We start from the raw sequence: 20,817 nt of genomic DNA, 5'->3' as shown, positions 1-20,817 counted from the left end.
CCTTAGCTATAGGTCAGCATTTTCCGGCTTCTTTGCAGACTGCTTTGATGGGATGTTTGGCTGTTTTTAACTTCATCACTGACTTTAAGCAGTTTGATTATGATGTGACTTTATATAGTTTTCATGTTTCTTGTGTTTGAATTTGTTGGGTTGCTCAGAGCTGTGGGTTTGTTATAGTTTTCATCAAATTTGGGAACATTTCAGCCATTTTTTGTCTCAAATAATTCTCCCTCCTCCCAGTCCTGTGGGGGCTTCAATTATACTTAAATCAGACCAATTTAAGTTGTCTTGCAGCCTGCTGATACTCTGTTTATTATTTTATATTTTGGTGTTCATTTTCTGTATTTGCTTTTGAGCAGCTTCTCTTGATATGGCTTCAAGTTTATTCATCTGTTCTCTGTAACATCTAATCTGCTTTTAGTCCTATCCAGGGTGTTTCATCTCAGACATTAGATTTTTCATCTAGAAAAGTTTGATTTGGTTCTTTTAATGTTTCCCATGTTTCTGCTATACAAACCATTCAATCTCTAATCAGTCTTCTTGAACATATAGAATATAGTTATAGTAGCTTTCAGTGTTCTTGTGTACTATCTTCTATCTCATTTTTTGGATGTGTTTTTACTGATTTTCTTTTTTTTTTACTCATTATAGGTTGCATTTTATTGCCTTTCTTTGCATATCTGGTTATTTTTGATTCCTTGCCAAGACATTGTGAATTTTACCTTCTTAGGTGATGAATATTTTTGCGTTTCTATTAATATTCTTGAGCTTTGTCCTGGGATAAAATTATTTGAAAAATATGTAATCCTTTCAAGGCTTGCTTTTATGATATTTTTAGGCAGGACTAGAGCAGCATTTAGTCTGGGTTTGATCTTCCCCATTACTTAATCAATATACTTCTTGGTATTCTATTTAGTATCTTGTGAATTACCAATTTTTCCACTGTGTCTTGTAGGAATCTGAATTATTTCCAGCCATGTGTGAGATTTGGTCATTTTTATCTCTGCTCCTTTCGGTTGGTTTTTCCCTCACCTTGGGTGGTTTCCTAATACTTACTCACTGATTATTACTTACCTGAAGACATGCAGATGCTCAGCAGATGTTCGGCACTCTCCCCCTCTGCAGCTCTTTCCTCTCTCCTCACTGGAGTCCAGCCCCCTTGGCCACCCCAGACTCCCACTTCTGTCTGTTCAACTTAGGGAAACTTCCAGGATCTACCTCCTGGAATCCTGGCTTGGAAACTCTCTAGGAAATAATCTGGGATTCCTTCATTTGATTCCCCCTTCTCAGGAATTACTATGCTTATATCCAGTGAAATCACTGTTTCGTATACTTTCTCCTGTTTTATAGTTGTTTCAGGTGGATAGGTGAAGCCAGTCCCCTGTTACTGCATCTAGGCTGTAAATGGATGTTTTTTTTTTTTTTTTTCCTGTTTTATCTCCTCAAACCCCCTGTACATAGTTGTATATTTTAGTTGCAGATCCTTCTAGTTGTGGGATGTGGGACGCCACCTCAACGTGGCCTGACAAGTGGTGCCATGTCTGCGCCCAGGATCCGAACCCTGGGCCACTGCAGCGGAGCGTGTGAACTTTAACCACTCGGCCACGGAGCCGGCCCCCGATATTATTTTTAATGTACATTCTGTATTACTACAGTCGTTCACATATCTAATTTATAGGGAATTATATACGTATTGTCTATGTTCTAAATTTTTTTAATAGGTATCTTTTCTTCTAAAATGTATTTAAGGACCATGGTTCTGGAGTCTTGCCACTCAAAGTATGATACTTGGACCAGACACATGGGTATCACCTGGGAACTTGTTAGGCAGAATTTCAGGCTCCACCCTAAAACTACTGGATCATAATCTACAGTTTAACAAGATTACCAGGTGATGAATATGTCCTTAAAGTTTGAGAGGAATTGGGCCATTCTGAAAGTGGACTGTACTCTTTATTGTAGATGGTATTTTGCAATCTGTTGTAGATGCACTTTTGTGAGTTATCATTTTTTTTTTCCTTGATGTTTGCAGCTATCACCACTATCTAGTTCCCAAACATCTTCGCCATGGCGTTAAACAGTCCATTAAGCAGTCATTCCCAATTCCCTTACTTCCACTTCCTTTCAGCCACCTATCTGCTGTTCATATGGATTTCCCTTTTCTGAGCATTTCATATAAATGGAATCATATAATATGTGGCCTTTAGTTTCTGTCTTGTTTCACTAAGCATACTGTTTTCAAGGTTCGCTCATGTTGGAGCATGTAGAACTGCATTCCTTTTTATGGCTGATTAATATTGTATGGATATACCACATTTTGGTTTCATTCATCAATTTGTGGACATTTTGGTGTTTTTAATTTTTTTCTCTATTATGAATGATGCTGTTAGAAACATTTGTGTACAAGTTTTTGTTTGAACACTTGTTCTTACTTTCTCCAGGATACCAGGCATGTAATTACTGAGTCATATTTAATTTTTAACTTTTTGAGGAACCACCAAACTGTTTCCACAACAGCTTCATCATTATATATTCCCACCAGCATTGTACAAGAGTTCCAATTTCTCCATATCCTCACCAACACTTATCACCTTTTTAAAAAATTATAGCTATTCCATTGATTATGAAGTGGTAGCTCATTGTGGTGTTGATTTACATTTCCTTAACGACTAATGATATTGAGCATGTTTTCTGTGCTCATTGGCCATTTGTATGCCAGGAGAAATGTCTGCTCAAGTCCTTTGTCCATTTATTCATTGGGCTGTCTTGTTACTGAGTTGTGATAGTTCTTTTATATTCTGAATACTAGTTTCTTGCCAGCTATATGATTTGCCCAAGTTCTCTCCTATTCTGTAGGTTGTCTTTTCACTTTCTTGAGAGTGTCCTTTGAGGCACAAACGTTTTTAATTTGATGAACTGCAGTTTATATTTTCTTCTGTTGCTTGTGTCATATTTAAGAAACCATTGCCTAATCCAAGCTCACAAAGATTTATCCCTAAGTTTCCTTCGGAGAGTTTTGTAGTTTTAGCTCTTATATTAGGTCTTTGATTCATTTTGAGTTAATTTCTGTATAAATTGTAAGGTAAAGTACAACTTCATTCTTTTGCATGTGAGTATCTAGTTGTCTCAGCACCATTTGTTTAAAGACCGTTTTTTCCCCATAGTCTTTGCACCCTTTTTGAAAATCAGTTTGGGTTTATGTGCTAACTTTTAGCAATTTATAGCATATTTTATTTCTCCGTTATGGAGAAATTGTAGCTTTTCTATTGGACACCTGAATTAGGTACTCTTAACTCTAAGCACCTAAAGAATAGAGAAGAACATAGAGAAAAGACAGACAAAAATCGCCAATGACCCCATCCATTCTCTTTACCTTGGCATGTTGGTGGAAATATTTCATGGGTTCTGGAATGTTTTTTTCCCTTGGGATACTCAGGGCTTATCTGGTCACTATATATTATTAGTTCCTTCAAAACCTTGGCTTAGGTATAACTCACAATTTTTCTTTTTGTAGGGAGAGTTAGAGGAGTGAAGCTTGGATCTTAGAGTGTCATTCTAATGTTATCAGCCAATTGCAGAATAGTCTTGATCCATTTTTCAGCCTCAAACACTTTATGGTCCTTTACGGCCCCAGTTCTGTACAGTAGAGTAGGACTACTTAATAGTTCACCCCTTTTCAGAAAGCGCTCAAGTCAGAAACTAATTTCCTCCTAAGGCAAAGATTTAGAAGAGGTTTGACTACTTTTAGTTCAATTATTTTCTATCATTTAGAGAAGCACAGAGTATGTTTGGTGCATTATCCACTTATGAAGCCAACATATATAGTCATTAGAATTCCGGGCATTCATGTAGCCTTGCTTTCATTTTTCCTACAAGAGGAGAGAAATTTTCACAAATATTCTGAAACCTGCTCTTAAACTTTGGGTTAGAAAATCATGAAAAGAAATTTAAGAAATTCGTTAGGGTTATGGACAGTTTTGAAAATCTGGTGAGGGCTGCTGTTGAAAACAGGCTGGTAGTTATTCAAAAAGTTAAACATGGAATTATCATGTGACGCATCAATTTCATACCCCAAGGCACTGAAAATGAATACTCAAATACTTGTATACAAGACTGTTAGTAGCAGCACTATTCACAATAGTGAAAAGATAGAAACAACTCAGAAGTCCATCACTGGATGAATGGATAAATAAAATGTGGTATATTCATACACTGAAACATTACTCAGCCATAAAAGTGATGAAATACTGATACATGGTACAATGTGGATGAACCTCAAAAACATGTGGAGTACAAGAAGGCAGACCCAATAGGTCACATACTGTATTATTTCATTTGTGTGAAATATCCCAAATAGGTAAATCCATAGAGACAGAGACCAGGATGCCAGGGGTTGTTGACAGGAGGGGAGCAACGGATAACTGTTTAATGGATACAGGGTTTTTTTTTTGGAGGAGAGCAATAAAAAATGTTTTAGAATCAGGTTGAGCTGGTAATTGCACAAGAGTGAATGTACTAAATGAATTTGTACACTTTAAAATGGTTAATTTGGTGTTATATGAATTTCACCACAAGCAAAAAATCTGGTATATATTTGTATATGTGTACCAGATTTTATGATTTCAAGGAGTAGTTCATGGATGTCAGATAAAAATTTCCTGTCAGAATTCAAGGACTTCATGTAAACTCCAACTTTAGCTGTTAACTGTGGCAAATATAACATTTTATTTGTAAATCTGGTACTAGAATAAACATGTTGGTACCAGATTGTTTATCTATGCAATTGATTAGTTTTCCTGGCACTGCTGGTTTTTTATTCCATGTAAAGCTTTTTTTTTTTTGAGGAAGATTAGCCCTGAACTAGCATCTGCTGCCAATGCTCCTCTTTTTGCTGAGGAAGACTGGCTCTGAGCTAACATCCGTGCCTATCTTCCTCTACTTTATGTCTGGGACGCCTGCCATAGCATGGCTTGCCAAGCAGTATGTAGGTCTGCACCCAGGATCTGAAACCAGTGAATCCTGGGCCACCAAAGCAGAATGTGCAAACGTAACCACTGCGCCACCAGGCTGGATCCTCCATGTAAAGCTTTTTTAAACAGCTTTATTATTATATAATTTGCATACCATTTAATTCACCCATCATAACTGTAGTTCAGTGAGTTTTAATAAATTTGTACAGTTGTGGAGAACCCTCACCAGTTTTAGACTTCATCCATACAGTTCTTTTGTGTGTGTTTGCTTTCAGACCTATTCCTGCCTCCAACCCTAGGCAGATACTGATCAGCTTTCTGTAGGTGTAGATTTGTCTTTTCTAGAAATTTCATATAAATGAAATCATATGGAATGTTTTATGTCTTTTTTCACGTAGCGTAATGTTTTTGAGATTCGTTCATGATGCATATATCACTAGTTCATTTCTTTTAATTGATAAGTAGTAGTACATTTTATGGATACTCATGACATTTTGTTTATTTAGTCGCTAACATTTGAATTATTTTGTGTTTTTAGCTATTATGAATAATACTGATACAAATGTTCATGTACAGGTCTTTGGACATGTTTTCATTTCTCTTGGGTAGATACCCAATTCTTTGTTATTTAGGTTATGGTTTTCTGTTCCCTCAGGGTTGGTTTCTGGGTACTTGTCACTTTTCTTCTGGTCTGGAGCTTTAATATACCTACTCATACTGCTTGATAGAGTACATTTTTGTTTCCTCATGGTGCTCTTATCTGGTCGCAGCTGCCACATACCACTACAGGCTGGGGATCAGGCACTGTGTATTCTGGGCCTGGCACCAGCAGGGGCTCCTCAGCTCCAGCCACTGACTTCTTTTCTCTCTGAGCAACTGATCAATGGCAGATCTGGAGCACCGGGCAGGGGGAGGGGTACTCTCCTTCCCCAGCACTTCCCCTAGCCCCTGCTTGTCTCTGAACAGATTTCTGGGCCATTGCAGGACTTTGCTCTTTCCCTTTCTGTGCCGCCACTACCAAGTTCTCCGCACTATGCTCCGGAGGATTCTGGGGCTAGAGTACCAGGCAGGGGCCGGCACGCCTCTCTCGGCAGTGTACTTTCCCCTCTGTGGCTGCCACACTCTTTACACCGTGCTCCGGACGACTGTGGGGCTGCGAACTTTCCCCACCGCCAACTTCTCTGCGCCTTACTCTAGGCGATCCTGGGGCTGGTGTGCTGGGCAGGGACAGGGCACCTCCCTCACCTGTGCACTTTCCTTGCCCCCACTGTCACACTCTCTGCACCATGCTCTAGATGATTCTCAGGCTGGGGTGCCGAGTGGGGATGGGGGTCCTCTCCTCACCTGCACCCTTTCCCTGGTGCCACTACCACGCTCACTGTACTGTGCTCTGGACGATACTGGGGCTGGAGTACCGGATGGGGACAGGGCACCCTTTTTACCTGTGCACTTCCCGCCACCACAGCCCGTCCCTCTCCACCAAGCTCCTGCGGATCAGTTTCCACTTCCCCCAGAGGATCCAGCCCTACGACCACCTTCAGGCGTATGGCTGCGTGGGTCTCCCAGACGTCTTTTGTGGTGTGTGTATGTCTTTTCTTGGTGTATGAATGTCCTTTTGGTTGTGTCTTAGAGGGGAGAGTCCAAGGGAAGAGCTCACTCTGCCATGATGCTGACTGGTATTATCTTTTTTTATACCTGTTTTAGTGAGTATGTAGTGATGTGATGTAGTGGTTTTATGACTAATGATGTTAAATATCATTCCATGTGCTTATCAGCCATTTGTATATCTTAAATCTATTTTACTCTTTTGCTGATTTTTTAAATTGGGTTGTTGATCTTATTGCATTGTAAACAGTTCTTTATAGTACCCTAATGGTGTCTTTTGTAGAGCAAAAGATTTTAATTTTGATGTTCAGCTTCTCAGGTTTCCTTTTTTCCATGGCAATATCCCTTTTATTGATATTAATCAAAGTATGAGGTCTTGTACATCAGAAAAAAATTGCATTATGCACAACTACATATAAAGACGTAAAAATACACATACACCAACCAGTTAATCTCAACTAGTCAACCCTTGAATGTGTCTTCAATTTTGATCATCAGTGCTTTGGAAAGAACATATGTAAACTCAGCACAGGGTTGGCCTTTTGGGGTCTTAGAGCATTCACAGCACAAGGTGTTCACCTTTGAAAGTAGTGAAACATGTAAACTTTGGGCAGGCATTGGTAACACAGTGCCTCAATACCTAGCTCTTGGGCAGCCTGCCTTGGCAGTGGAGCCCAGTCATGGTCCCATATGCTCCTTTGACCAGTGAGGACTGCAGGCCTTACTGTGTTTGAAGCAGACATGTTATATCACCCCTGTTGGAGAAGCTGTACGAATGAAGGAGTACATTTGCTTCTAGTCTACTTAAAGTCATTCTTTAGGGTCATTTCAGAATGGTGACTTGGCTAAAGTTTTCTAATCCTAAACTCTCTGGCCAAACTCCAGCAAAGCCTGCTGCAGCTTAAGAGTTCTGGGTCAGGTTACAAGTTACGAAATGGTAACAGAGAAGAATTTCACTGCAGATTCCAAATGTCTTTCAGTCACTTAAATTAGCTTAAGTGGCTCCCTCCATAACTAAATGAAGGGTTTGGGTTCTAGCAGTTGGCTGGTGCCCCCCAAGCCTGTTAGAAAAATGAAGGCTATAAACTTATCAAAATAAACATCTAGGGGATTTGGACACCATGACAAACCACTTTGCTCTTGGAAACCCTAGAGATCAAAGCCACACTCTGTCCTCTTATCACAGGCTCCCTGTCTGTTCACAGTTTTCCTAATTCCCCTACCTTCAATAGTGTCAATCTTTGCCTTAAACAGAGAGCGAAAAAGACTAACTTATTTTTTTCCCTTTTCTTTACCCCCTCCCATACAACTTCTTCCTAGGGGAGGTAGGCGAAGGTGCATTCCTCCTTGGGCTGGCTTGGCGTTGGAAAGTACTTGCTATGTCCACGATGCTCCAGTTCTGGTCTAGAGGGGTAGAGTATTAATGGTGGCAGATCAGGAGGGACAGACGAAAGATGTCCTGGCCATTGTGCTTTTAGTCACCATGCAAAAATGCTTAGGTGACTTCTCTCCTGGTAGCTTGCTTCTGTAGGTGACTTTGAGGAGTTGCCATTGAGTCTAGTGAGGGAGACTGAAGGTACAAAGCAGAGATTTTCCTCATCTGTATGTCCTTGGTAATCCCATGAAGAAAGATTCCATTTAGTGACTCAGCAAAAATCTGTGGTTCCATGACACCTTGAAATTCCAAGTAAAATCAGTCTCTCTCTCAAAAGAAAAGTAAACATTGTCATATTATAATCAGAGTCAATCAGGATAATGAGATGAAAAGGAGAGAAAGGAAAATTGTTTTAATGTGAAGAAAGGAGCACGTGGTCCAATAGAAGCCAACCATTGTCATTTCCTCACGCTGCCTTTCCTGGGGTCTGAAGCATTTCAGCACTAACCCAGGCCAGTGTCCAGTGACTTCATCACCACGAATCCCAAGATGGAGGCCCAGGATGCAAGCTTCCCATTACCACTAATCTGAGCCTCGGGGATGATGTTGTCCATGACCACTTAGATCATGGCACCAGCGGCAAAGGCCAGAGCATAGGGCAGGATGGGCTCAGCCAGCACCTCAGCAAACGCACCAAAGACCCCAGCCAGAGGCTCTACCATACCACTTAGTTGTCCATACCAGAAGACTCTCCAGGTAGAGAAGCCAGCCCCTCACAAAGGGAGGCTGACAGCAAGGGCCTCTGGGAAATTCTGGATAGCAATTCCAGTGGCTAAATTTCCTGGCACTCTTGAAGGTGGCAGATGCCATCTTTTCTACAGCTCCAAATCCAACTCCGACAGCAAGACCCTCTGTAGGCAGAGGACTGCAGTGTTTCCTCATTGTTTTATAAACTGACAGGCCGAAGCTCTAAACTTTTGGAGGCACGTGTATAGAACCAAAGGTGTTTTATTCACAAGAAATGGGGTACCCATTGGTAATCCATTGATATTAGTAATTAAGTTACATTAAATCTAAGAGAACAGAGTTAAAAATGTTCATTTAGAGCACTACACTTCAGACTTATAATAATAATAATTACTGTAATAGTTTGTCAGTAGCAAATAGAATAAGATATTAATTAGTGTTTTGCAAAGTCCATTGAAGATGAGTAATTAGGGAAAATTTGGATATTATTTATATATTAATAGAATTTTTCAACTCATATGCTTTTAAGAAAAGGTTTTGTAAATACTTTATTCTTATTTGTTTTCACATTTTTAGGTATGCCATTGCATTAGCCTTAAGGGAAAAACAGCGTGTAATATTTACCAGCCCAATTAAGGCTTTGAGTAACCAGAAATACCGTGAAATGTATGAAGAATTTCAAGATGTTGGTCTGATGACTGGAGATGTTACTATTAATCCTACAGCATCTTGTCTTGTTATGACCACAGAGGTAATTTATGTGGTGCCTCATCCAGTTTTTCCTTTTTAATTTAGTTAATGTGTCTATTCAATTAGAATATCTAATGTTTTATCACCTGTTCTATATAGATAAAATGTAATACTTTACTTTCTGAGTAGATTTACTTCAAAGAGTTTTAAGGTTCATCTTAAAACATTCTAGCAATTATATAAATTTAGTTGTAAATTACAAATATTTCTGTTTCTCATATAATAGAGATAGTTTTTTCTTCAAGTATTTTTAAAGACTTATTGTCAGTGACATGAAAATACTTTGATGGATTTGAATACATAATTTCATTTACATAGTGACTCTTCCCTGTGATTTTTTTCTTCTGCATCTGAGTGTTAATACAAATAGATAAACAGCTAACTTTTTTAAAAAATGCCCAAGTATGTTTAGCTTCTTCCTATAATCACAGTTAAATTTTACATATACTTATAACATTTTACGTTTGGCCATGATTAGCTGTCTTTACTGTACTAACTACTTTTGTATATATTTGAATTATATCCTTGCATTTTATGAGGACACAGTACAATAGAGACCATAAATTAGCTTCTGATCTACAGAGTCTACGAAAAAGCATTGTTCACTTTTCACTTTGGTGCCCAAAGTAAATTTATTTTGCCTTCTCAAAACTTGCTTCCATCTGTGGAAGATTTTCTTTAACTCAAAAATCAGGATAATGGGGGGCCAGCCCCATGGCCAAGTGGTTAAGTTCATATACTCTGCTTTGGCAGCCCAGGTTTTTGCCAGCTCACTTCCTGGGCGTGGACCTAGGACTGCTCATCAAGCCATGCTGAGGCAGCATCCCACATGCCACAACTAGAAGGACCCACAACTAAAAATATACAACTATGTACCATGGGGCTTTGGGGAGAAGAAGGAAAAATAAAATCTTTAAAAAAAAAATACCAGGATAATGGGGGGCTGGCCCAGGTGGTGTAGTGGTTAAGTTCGTGTGTTCCACTTCAGTGGCCCAGGGTTCACAGGTTCAGATCCCTGGCACGGACATAGACACCACTCATCAAGCCATGCTGTGGCAGCGTCCCACATACAAAATAGAGGAAGGTTGGCACAGATGTTAGCTCAGGTCAATCTTCCTCACCAAAAAAAAAAAAAAAAAAATCAGGGTACTAGTTGCCAGAAAGTTATTCATTTTGTGAGATGAGGCAGAAAATAATGGATAAACAGTATGAGATCCAGTATGTTGGATAGAAGATAATTTTAAGTTGCTGTCGTATCCTAATAAGTGTGAATCTTGGGATAAATGCTGTAGATATAAGAAAGTGGCTTCATATTCAAGATATATGAAGGTAGAGGTGGTGATAGTTATCTCCATGGATTGTATCTGATTACTAACTGTTGAGAAGTCATTATTTTAGATTTATGAGAAAAGGAATATAATTTGATTTATGAAATATATTTAAGATACATAACTCTTAAAATTATTTTAATTTCTCCGTTAAAAGAATTTCCAAGATTCCTTGTTAGAAAGAAGAGCTTTTGTTATGTCAAATCCTGCTAAGTCTCCTATTTTTTCTTTAGATTTTGAGAAGTATGCTGTACAGAGGTTCTGAAGTTATGCGAGAAGTTGCTTGGGTCATATTTGATGAAATTCATTACATGAGAGATTCAGGTATATTCTGTCGTATTGTTGAGTTGTGTGCCATGTATTTTCCTTAAGAATAGCATTAAGAATTTAGAACAAGTAGTTGTTAAATATTGCTTTGAGTTTTCATGTGGCTAGAGTTCTAGTAAACTAAATTGTGGACATGATATAATATTTCCAGTAGGGTCTCATTCAACTATAGCTTCTTAATAGTAATTGTTCTGGGTGAGAAAACGCAAATTCAAATAAAACAAATGGAATTAAAACTTGTTTGCTTTTAATACGGAGCTGTCTAATATGACTAATGTTAAAGAGTTTCTAAACTGTCTAGCCTACAAAGTTAACTTTCTTGATTTCTATTAAGTAATTTTTAATTTTTTAAAAAACTAAGAAATGCATATTTATGGTAAAAAATAAATAAAATGAGGATTATGAAATAAACATGAGCCAAAAGAGAAGTTATAAATATCTTTTAAACTCTTACACTATTATAATGGAAAAGAAAGTGTACTTTGGATTTTAGGTGGAACTGGGAGGGCTGATGTTAACAAACAAGTTTAAAAGTTAAATGTTTAATTTGTGTGCACTTAAAATAAAACTTGGTGATTTTTTTGTTTTGTTTGTTTTTAAAGATTGGCACCTGAGCTAACAACTATTGCCAGTCTTCCTTTTTTTTTTTCCTGGTTATTCTCTCCAAATTCCCCCAGTACATAGTTGTATATTTTAGTTGTGGGTCCTTCTAGTTGTAGCATGTGGGACGTCGCCTCAGTGTGGCGTGGCAGGTGGTGCCATGTCTGCGCCCAGGATCCAAACCAGCGAAAACCTCGGCTGCCGAAGCGGAGCGGGCGAACTTAACCACTTGACCATGCTGCCGGCCCCAAAACTTGGTTTTTATTTAAAGTGAAGCACTGAGTTCATTTGTGTTCATAGTGAAAGTAATGCGATTTAAGAAATCACTTACCCTTTTCAAATTCATAAAATTAAGTTCTGAACAGAGTTGTGTTTATTTATTTATTTTTTTTTGGTTAATGATAGGTTACAATATTGTGAAAGTTCAGTTGTACATTAATGTTTGTCAGTCGTGAATCTTGTATTGATTTGTTTATTTTAGGGGGAAATTCTCAACTGCCTTTCTGGTTATTTTTCCATTTTGGTGAAAACTGACTTACAGTTTTTCTGTTCAAGTCTTTCATCTCTAGAGATCATGAGGGTAGTTTGGATGAAAGATGCCATATGGAATAGTAATGGTGTTTCTTCTAAGTTTGTTTCTGTAATTTTATAGAAGCCATTAACTTCTGCTTCTCAAAGTGAGATGGAAATACTATTTCCATTGTTGTGGGATTCTTGTTGGGCTCTTTGAAAAAGATTCAGTCTGGAGCTATTCATGGCAGGGTGTTATTTCAGAGTACATTGTGTTTATAGTGGTTTAGTCTGCTATCTTTCTGCTGGATAGATTCATGGTAAGTACTAAAGTAGTTTTCAGTAAGGGTCTGTGGCTAAAAATATCCTTGTTAAAGTGGTCTATATTTCTAATTATTGAGCTTGAGAGAAAATAATTTTAGATACTTTTCAATAAAGTGACACTGAATTCGAAGGTATGTTTGTTTTTTTCAGAGCGTGGTGTGGTATGGGAAGAAACTATTATTTTGCTTCCTGATAATGTTCACTATGTCTTTCTTTCGGCTACTATTCCAAATGCTCGACAGTTTGCTGAATGGATTTGCCATCTACATAAACAGGTATTTTCTTTCTCTTTTTTTAATGTCTTTAATATTTAAAATGTTGTAAGTTGGCCTTACTATGTCCTATACTTTGTTCCTAATGCTGTCTAGAATAAAGAAGACGTTTTAATGTGAAATTACTGCTCAAATCAAGCAAGCTTATCGAAATCAACTGACAAGCTTTCTACAAGTTTAAATTTCTGAGTCCCCTCTCAAACAATATATCAAAATCTCCGGGGGTAGGGTCTTGAAAGCTCTGACTTTTTTTTTTTTTTTGAGTTCATAATAGTTTACAACATTGTGAAATTTCGGTTGTACATTATTATCTGTCCATCACCATATAAGTACTCCCCTTCACCCTTTGTGCCCACCCTCTATCCCCTTTACCCCAGTAACCACTGAACTGTTCTCTTTGTGTGTTTGTCTTCCATATATGTGTGAAATCATATGGTGTTTGTCTTTTTCTATCTGGCTTATTAACTTAACATAATACCCTCCAGGTCCATCCATGTTGTTACAAATGGGATGATTTTGTCTTTTTATGGCTGAGTAGTATTCCATTGTATATATTTACACCATATCTTCTTTATCCACTCATTAGTCAGTGGGCACTTGGGTTGCTTCCACATCTTGGCTATTGTGAATAATGCTGCAGTGAACATAGGGGTGCATGGGACTTTTGGAATTGCTGATTTCAAGCTCTTTGGATAGATACCCAGTAGTGGGATAGCTGGATCATATGGTAGTTCTATTTTTAATTTTTAATTTTTTATTTTTTATTAATCTTATGATAGATTACAACCTTGTGAGATTTCAGTTGTACATTATTGTTAGTCATGTTATGGGTACACCACTTCCCCCTTTGTGCCCTTCCTCCACCCCCCCTTTTCCCTGGTAACCACCGATCAGATCTTGCCAATATAACTTCCACCTATGAGTGGAGTCATGTAGAGTTCGTCTTTCTCTGACTGGCTTGTTTCGCTTAAAGTAATACCCTCGAGGTCCATCCACGTTGCTACGAATTGGCCAATTTTGTCTTTTTTATGGCTGAGTAGTAGTCCATTGTGTATATATACCATATCTTCTTTATCCAATCATCAGTTTCTGGGCATGTAGGTTGGTTCCACGTCTTGGCTATTGTAAATAATGCTGCAATGAACATAGGGGTGCAAGGGACTCTTGGGATTTCTGATTTCAGGTTCTTAGGATAGATACCCAGTAATGGGATGGCTAGGTCATAGGGTATTTCTATTTTTAACTTTTTGAGGAATCTCCATACTGCTTTCCATAGTGGCTGTACCAGTTTGCATTCCCACCAACAGTGTATGAGGGTTCCTTTTTCTCCACAACCTCTCCAGCATTTGTCGCTCTTGGTTTTGGATGTTTTTGCCAATCTAATGGGTGTTAGGTGATATCTTAGTGTAGTTTTGATTTGCATTTCCCTGATGATTAGTGATGATGAACATCTTTTCATGTGTCTATTGGCCATATTTATATCTTCTTTTGAGAAATGTCTGCTCATGTCCTCTGCCCATTTTTTGATCGGGTTGTTTGTTTTTTTGTTGTTAAGCCCTGTGAGTTCTTTGTATATTATGGAGATTAACCCTTTGTCGGATAAGTGGCTTGTAAATATTTTTTCCCAATTAGTGAGCTGTTTTTTTGTTTCAATCTTGTTTTCCCTTGCCCTGAAGAAGCTCTTTAGTCTGATGAAGTCCCATTTGTTTATTCTTTCTATTGTTTCCCTCAACTGAGGAGTTATAGTGTCCGAAAAGATTCTTTTGAAACTGATGTCGAAGAGTGTACTGCCTATATTCTCTTCTAGAAGACTTATTGTTTCAGCCCTAATCTTTAGGTCTTTGATCCATTTTGAGTTTATTTTGGTGTGTGGTGAAAAAGAATGGTCAATTTTCAATCTTTTGCATGTGGCTGTCCAGTTTTCCCAGCACCATTTGTTGAAGAGACTTTCTTTTCTCCATTGTAGGCCCTCTGCTCTCTATTTTTAGTTTTTTGAGGAATCTTCATACTGTTTTCCATAGTGGCTGCACCAGTTTGCATTCCCACCAGCAGTGTATGAGGGTTCCTGTTTCTCCACAACCTCTCCAACATTTGTTACTATTTGTTATTTTTGTCATTCTAATGGGTGTAAGGTGATATCTTAGTGTAGTTTTGATTTGCATTTCCCTGATGATCAGCGATGATGAACATCTTTTCATGTGCCTATTGGCCATCGTATATCTTCTTTGGAGAAATATCTGTTCATGTCTCCTGCCCATTTTTTAATTGGGTTGTTTGATTTTTTGTTGTTGAGTTGTGTGAGTTCTTTATATATTATGGAGATTAAGCCTTTGTCGGATGTATGACTTGCAAATATTTTTTCCCAATTAGTGGGTTGTTTTTTTGTTTCAATCCTGTTTGCCTTGAAGAAGCTCTTTAGTCTGATGAAGTCCCGTTTGTTTATTCTTTGTGTTGTTTCCCTTGTCTGAGATATGGTGTCCGAAAAGATCCTTTTAATACTGATGTCAAAGAGTGTACTGCCTACCTTTTCTTCTAGAAGCCTTATGTTTTCAGGTCTCACCTTTAGGTCTTTGATCCATTTTGAGTTTATTTTGGTGAATGGTGAAAAAGAATGGTCAATTTTCATTCTTTTACATGTGGCTTTCCAGTTTTCCCAGCACCATTTGTTGAAAAGACTTTCTTTTCTCCATTGTATGCCCTCAGCCCTTTGTCGAAGATTAGCTGTCCATAGATGTATGGTTTTATTTCTGGGCTTTCAATTCTGTTCCATTGATCTGTGCACCTGTTTTTGTACCAGTACCATGCTGTTTTGATTACTGTAGCTTTGTAGTATGTTTTGAAGTCAGGGATTGTGATGCCTCCCGTTTTGTTCTTTTTTCTCAGGATTGCTTTAGCAATTTGGGGTCTTTTGTTGCCCCATATGAATTTTAGGATTCTTTGTTCTATTTATGTAAAGAATGTCATTGGGATTCTGGTTGGGATCATGTTGAATCAGTAGATTGTTTTAGGTAGAATGGAGATTTTAACTGTTTATTCTTCCAATCCATGTACATGGAATGTCTTTCCATCTCTTTACGTCGTCCTCCATTTCTTTCAGAAAAGCCTTGTAATTTTCGTTGTATAGGTCTTTCACTTCCTTAGTTAAGTTCACCCTGAGGTGTTTTATTCTTTTTGTTGTAATTGTGAATGGTATTGTGTTCGTGAGTTCTTTTTCCGTTAGTTCATTGTTAGAGTATAGAAATGCTACTGATTCATGTAAATTGATTTTATACCCTGCAACTTTGCTGTAGTTGTTGATTACTTCTGAAAGTTTTCCAATGGATTCTTTGGGGTTTTCTGTATACAAGATCATGTTGTCTGCAAACAGTGAGAGTTTTACTTCTTCCCTCTCTATTCTCCACTTTTTTCTTGTAGTTAATTTTTAGTTTCCTAGCATCATGGTCGGATAAGCTGTTTGTCATTATTTCAATCTTCTTAAATTTTTTGAGGCTTGCCTTGTTTCCCATCATCTGGTCTGTCCTTGAGAATGTTCCATGTGCACTTGAGAAGAATGTGTACTCTACTGTTCTTGCATGATATGTCTAAATATATATATGACATATCTGTCTATCTATATATATCTATGAAGCCCACCTGGTCTGGTTTTTCATTTAATTCTCGTGTTACCTTGTTGACTTTCTGTCTGGATGATCTGTCCATTGATGTGAGTAGAGTATTGTGGTCCCCTACTATTACTGTGTTGTTGTTATTGTCCCCTTTTATGTTTGTTAATAGTTGCTTTATGTACTTTGGTGCTCCTGTGTTAGGTGTACAGATACTTATAAGTGTTATGTCTTCTTGATGGAGTGTCCTTTTGATCATTGTATACTGCCTCTCTTTGTGTCTCTTTACCTGTCTTATCTTGAAGCCTAATATGTCTGATACAAGTATTGCAACACTTGCTTTCTTTTGTTTGACATTAGCTTGAAGTATCAGTCTTCCATCCCTTCACTCTGAGCCTTTGTTTGTTGTTGGAGCTGAGATGTGTCTCCGGGAAGCTTCATGTTGTTGGGTCTTTTTCTTTAATCTATCTCGCCACTCTGTGTCTTTTGATTGGAGAATTCAATCCATTTACATTTAGAGTGATTATTGCTATATGAGGGCTTAATGGTGCCATTTTATCACTTGTTTTCCTGCATTTCTTTTGTTTCTCTTCGTGTATATTTTGGACTGCCAATTTGGTTAGGTAGTTTTTGATGATGGTTTTCTTAGTTTTGTCCTTGTTTATTGTTTGTGTCTCTGTTCTACTTTTTTGCTTAGTGATTACTATGAGGTTTGTATGCAAAATCTTGTAGATGACATAGTCCATTTTATGATGACCTCTTATTTCCATAGACTAAGCCAATTCAGTCCCTGTGCCCTCTCCTCCTAAGTTGTTTTTGTCATACCTTATTCCATCTTGTGTTGTGAGTTTGTGGTTAAAATGACAAGATTATCTTTGTTTTTTGTGTTTTCCTTCCCTTTATCTTTAATGTTTTAATTGAGTATTTGTTAACCTGTTCTGATGGATAGGTACAATTTTCTGATTTTGTCTATGTATTATGTCCTTACTCAGGGCTTTGTAACCCCTTTCTTCCTTTTTTTTCCAGGTATGAGGGCCTTCTTGAGGATTTATTGTAGGAGGAGTCTTTGGCAATGAACTCTCTTAGCTTTTGTTTATCTGGGAAAGTTTTTATTTCTCTGTCATACCTGAAGGATATTTTCACTGGATAGAGTATTCTTGGCTGAAGGTTTTTGTCTTTGAAATATTTGAATATATCATTCCACTCTCGTAGTGTATGAAGTTTCTGCTGAGAAATCTACTGAAAGCTTCATAGGGGTTCCTTTGTAAGTTATTTTCTTCTATCTTGCTCCCCCAAGTATTTTTTCTTTGTCATTGACTTTTGTTGGCTTCACTACTATATGCCTTGCAGTTGGTCTTTTCACACTGATATAGTTAAGAGATCTGTTGGCGTCCTTCTCGTGGATTTCCATCTCTTTCCCCAGGTTGGGGAAGTTCTCCAGTATTATTTGTTTGAGCAAGCTTTTTGCTCCATCTTCCTTCTCTTCTCCCTCTTGAATACCTGTCGTCCTTATGTTGCATTTCCTAATTGAAACAGATATTTCTCAGAAACTTTCTTCATTTCTTTTTAGTCTTAGTTCTCTCTCATCCATCTAAAACATTTCTACATTTCTGTCTTTGGTTTTGCTGACTCGTTCCTCCATGATACCAGCTCTGTTGTTCAGGGAATCCATATTCTGCTTGATCTCATCCATTGCATTTTTCATCTCCAATGTTTCTGATTGGTTCTTCTTTATAGTTTCAATGTCTTGTGAAGTTGCTCCTGAATTCGTTGAACTGTCTAGCATTCTCTTTTAACTTGTGTTTTTTAATGATAGCTATTTTTAATTCTCTGTCAGTTAGATTATAAATTTCTGTGGCTTCAAGATTGATTTCTGGGCAGTTGTCATTTTCCTTCTGGTCTGGAGATTTAACATTTTTTCATACTGCTATATGGCATGGATTTGTGCCTCTGCATTGCGGTAGTATTTGATTGCCACTTCCACCTGTTTCCATTGGGTGGGAGTCAAGAGCTGGGTATTCTGAGCCCACTGAGATCTGCAGGACAGTGCCCAAGTGCTGGGCTGGGGCGCCCAGCTCCAGGGAGGGGTCCTTTGAAAGTTCTGACTTTGAGGAGAATCCAGGTTGATCCTGACGATGTGCCAGGTTTTGAAACTACTGCTTTTACTTTTACAGAGAGCCGTGAGTACACAGTAAAGAATTTCCTCTAAGACCTCAGTACCAAGGAAAAGCTAGGCATCTCCTGAGCATATGATTTGATTTTTCTTAAGTGAATATAGTGAAACTTGACTGTGTTTCCTTTTGCATTTCTAGTCCAGTTTAACAGTGGGATACGACCTTATAAGACCGTTTGTTTATGTGTATTAAATTTATTCTTCATTTTATTTTCCTCCCCTTAATTTTCCTCTACAGCAGTATCCTCAGAAACTTACTTTTATCTGTTTATAAGCTCTCTGATGGCATTTTTGTGACATCCCTGTTGCTTCTGTAGGATAGAAACCCAGTGGATCTTCTGGAGTAGCTAGGTCAATCTACTGCTTTAGTAAGGCTTTGAAAAGCCTCTGTGGGACAGAAAAGTCCTATTTTACCTCGGGGCATTATCTGTCACCATACTACTGCTCTGTAGAAACAGGCGTGTTCTTTACAGCATCACAGGTCTAGGGTATGGATCCAAGATTATTATTGAAACTCAAATCACATATTTGGCCCTGGTTGTGGAACTGGTGAAATTGAACAGATGGTAGAATAATTTGATAGATCTAATTTTTCCATATTCTTCTTTTGTCTGGTTTTTTAAGTATTTTTAAAAGTATTTTCCTTTTTGAAATGTTGAATTCAGAAGTTTATTTCCCCATGGTCTTTTAGGTAGGTCAAATACACAGCATTATTTTGAAGTAATAAAATATATATTTTCATTATTTCTCCTTCTTTTTACAGCCTTGTCATGTCATTTATACAGATTATCGGCCTACTCCATTGCAACACTACATTTTTCCAGCAGGGGGAGATGGCCTGCACCTTGTGGTTGATGAAAATGTAAGGGAGTAATTGTCATTCCTATATCTATAATGTCATACTTTGTTGTTTATATCTGTCTCAATCTAGGGAAGAATGGCAGAGATCCTTTTTCTTTTCCTAAATAGTTTCACTATCCAAAGTTGTTTTTGTGTGTGTGTATTTTTATTTCAAAAATTATATTTAAGACTTGTGTTTTTGTTATGAATGAGTTAGATTCCCTTCCTTTCCCAGTATTTTAAAATGCCTGGAGAATGGGGACCCTAACATGTTTCACATATCTTATGCTTGCTTTTCCTGGTTTTATCATCTCTTTATCACCTTTTATTAGCTCTTAGCACACATCATTTTTGAACTATTTTAGTGCATTTGTTGTAATTATTATTGAGTTTCTGTTATTTGAGTAGGCTTTGTTTTGAGGTATGAAAAATGTTTAGATTTCGATTAAATATTAGTGAAGTTACATAGAAAAATATCTGATTCCAGGGTGACTTTAGAGAAGATAATTTTAATACTGCAATGCAAGTACTTCGAGATGCTGGTGATTTGGCAAAAGGAGATCAGAAAGGGCGGAAAGGAGGAACAAAAGGTAATTTGGAACTTTATTTTGAGAGAATTTTACATTTAAATTGTATTTTCAAATTGCATTTCTTGTTATTTTGTTTAACTTAGGCAGGTATATAAAGATCTAGATAGTATATGATAAAATTGGATAAGTAAAGGTAGAACTCTTTTTTTTATATGACGTTTATTGAGGTATAATTCATATACTATACAGTTCACCCATTAAAGTATACAGTTTATGCAGCCATCACAACAATTTTTTTACTGAGATATAATTCACATACCATGAAAGTCACCATTTCCAGTGGATCTTAGTATATTCACAAAGTTGTGCAACTACTTTGCAGTACAACTACTAATGCAACTAATTCCAGAGCATTTTCAACACTCAAAAAGAAACCCCGTATCCATTAGCAGTCTTTCCTTATTTTCCTCCAGCCTCTTCCCCAACCCTTTCAGCCTTAGGCAATCACTAATCTACTTTCTGTCTGTGTTTTCCTTTTCTGGACGTTTCATATAAATGGAATCAAAATATGTGTGGTCTTTTGCCACTGGCTTCTTTCACTTAGTTTGTTTTCAAATTTCATCTGTGTTACAGCATGTGCCAGTACTTCGTTCTCTTTTATAGTCAAATAACATTATATTGTATGATTACACCACATTTTATTTATCCTTTCAGTTGATGGACGTTTGGATTGTTTTCACTTTCTGATTGTTGTGAATAATGCTGCTGAAAACCTATGAGTAGTACAAGTGTTTGTCTGAACGTATGTTTTCTTTTCTATTGAGTATATAGCCAGGAGTGAAATTGCTGAGTCATATGGTAATT

General features: G+C 37.5%; 1 protein-coding gene across 1 annotated transcript in view; it reads left to right on the top strand.

The window, feature by feature from the left end:
- MTREX (Mtr4 exosome RNA helicase) overlaps positions 1-20,817 on the top strand; it is a 116,257-nt gene that overhangs the window by 22,283 nt on the left and 73,157 nt on the right. The window contains exons 6-10 of the mRNA XM_023625667.2: positions 9,274-9,448; positions 11,009-11,099; positions 12,687-12,811; positions 19,347-19,445; positions 19,911-20,013. Coding sequence (XP_023481435.1) covers positions 9,274-9,448; positions 11,009-11,099; positions 12,687-12,811; positions 19,347-19,445; positions 19,911-20,013 — 593 coding nt within the window. The remainder of the gene's footprint in view (positions 1-9,273; positions 9,449-11,008; positions 11,100-12,686; positions 12,812-19,346; positions 19,446-19,910; positions 20,014-20,817) is intronic.

The sequence above is a fragment of the Equus caballus genome, chromosome 21 (assembly GCF_041296265.1).
Source record: "Equus caballus isolate H_3958 breed thoroughbred chromosome 21, TB-T2T, whole genome shotgun sequence".
Taxonomy (NCBI): Eukaryota; Metazoa; Chordata; class Mammalia; order Perissodactyla; family Equidae; genus Equus; species Equus caballus.
Note: the sequence above shows the minus strand (reverse complement) of the source record. Positions and strands in the feature narration are given on the sequence as shown.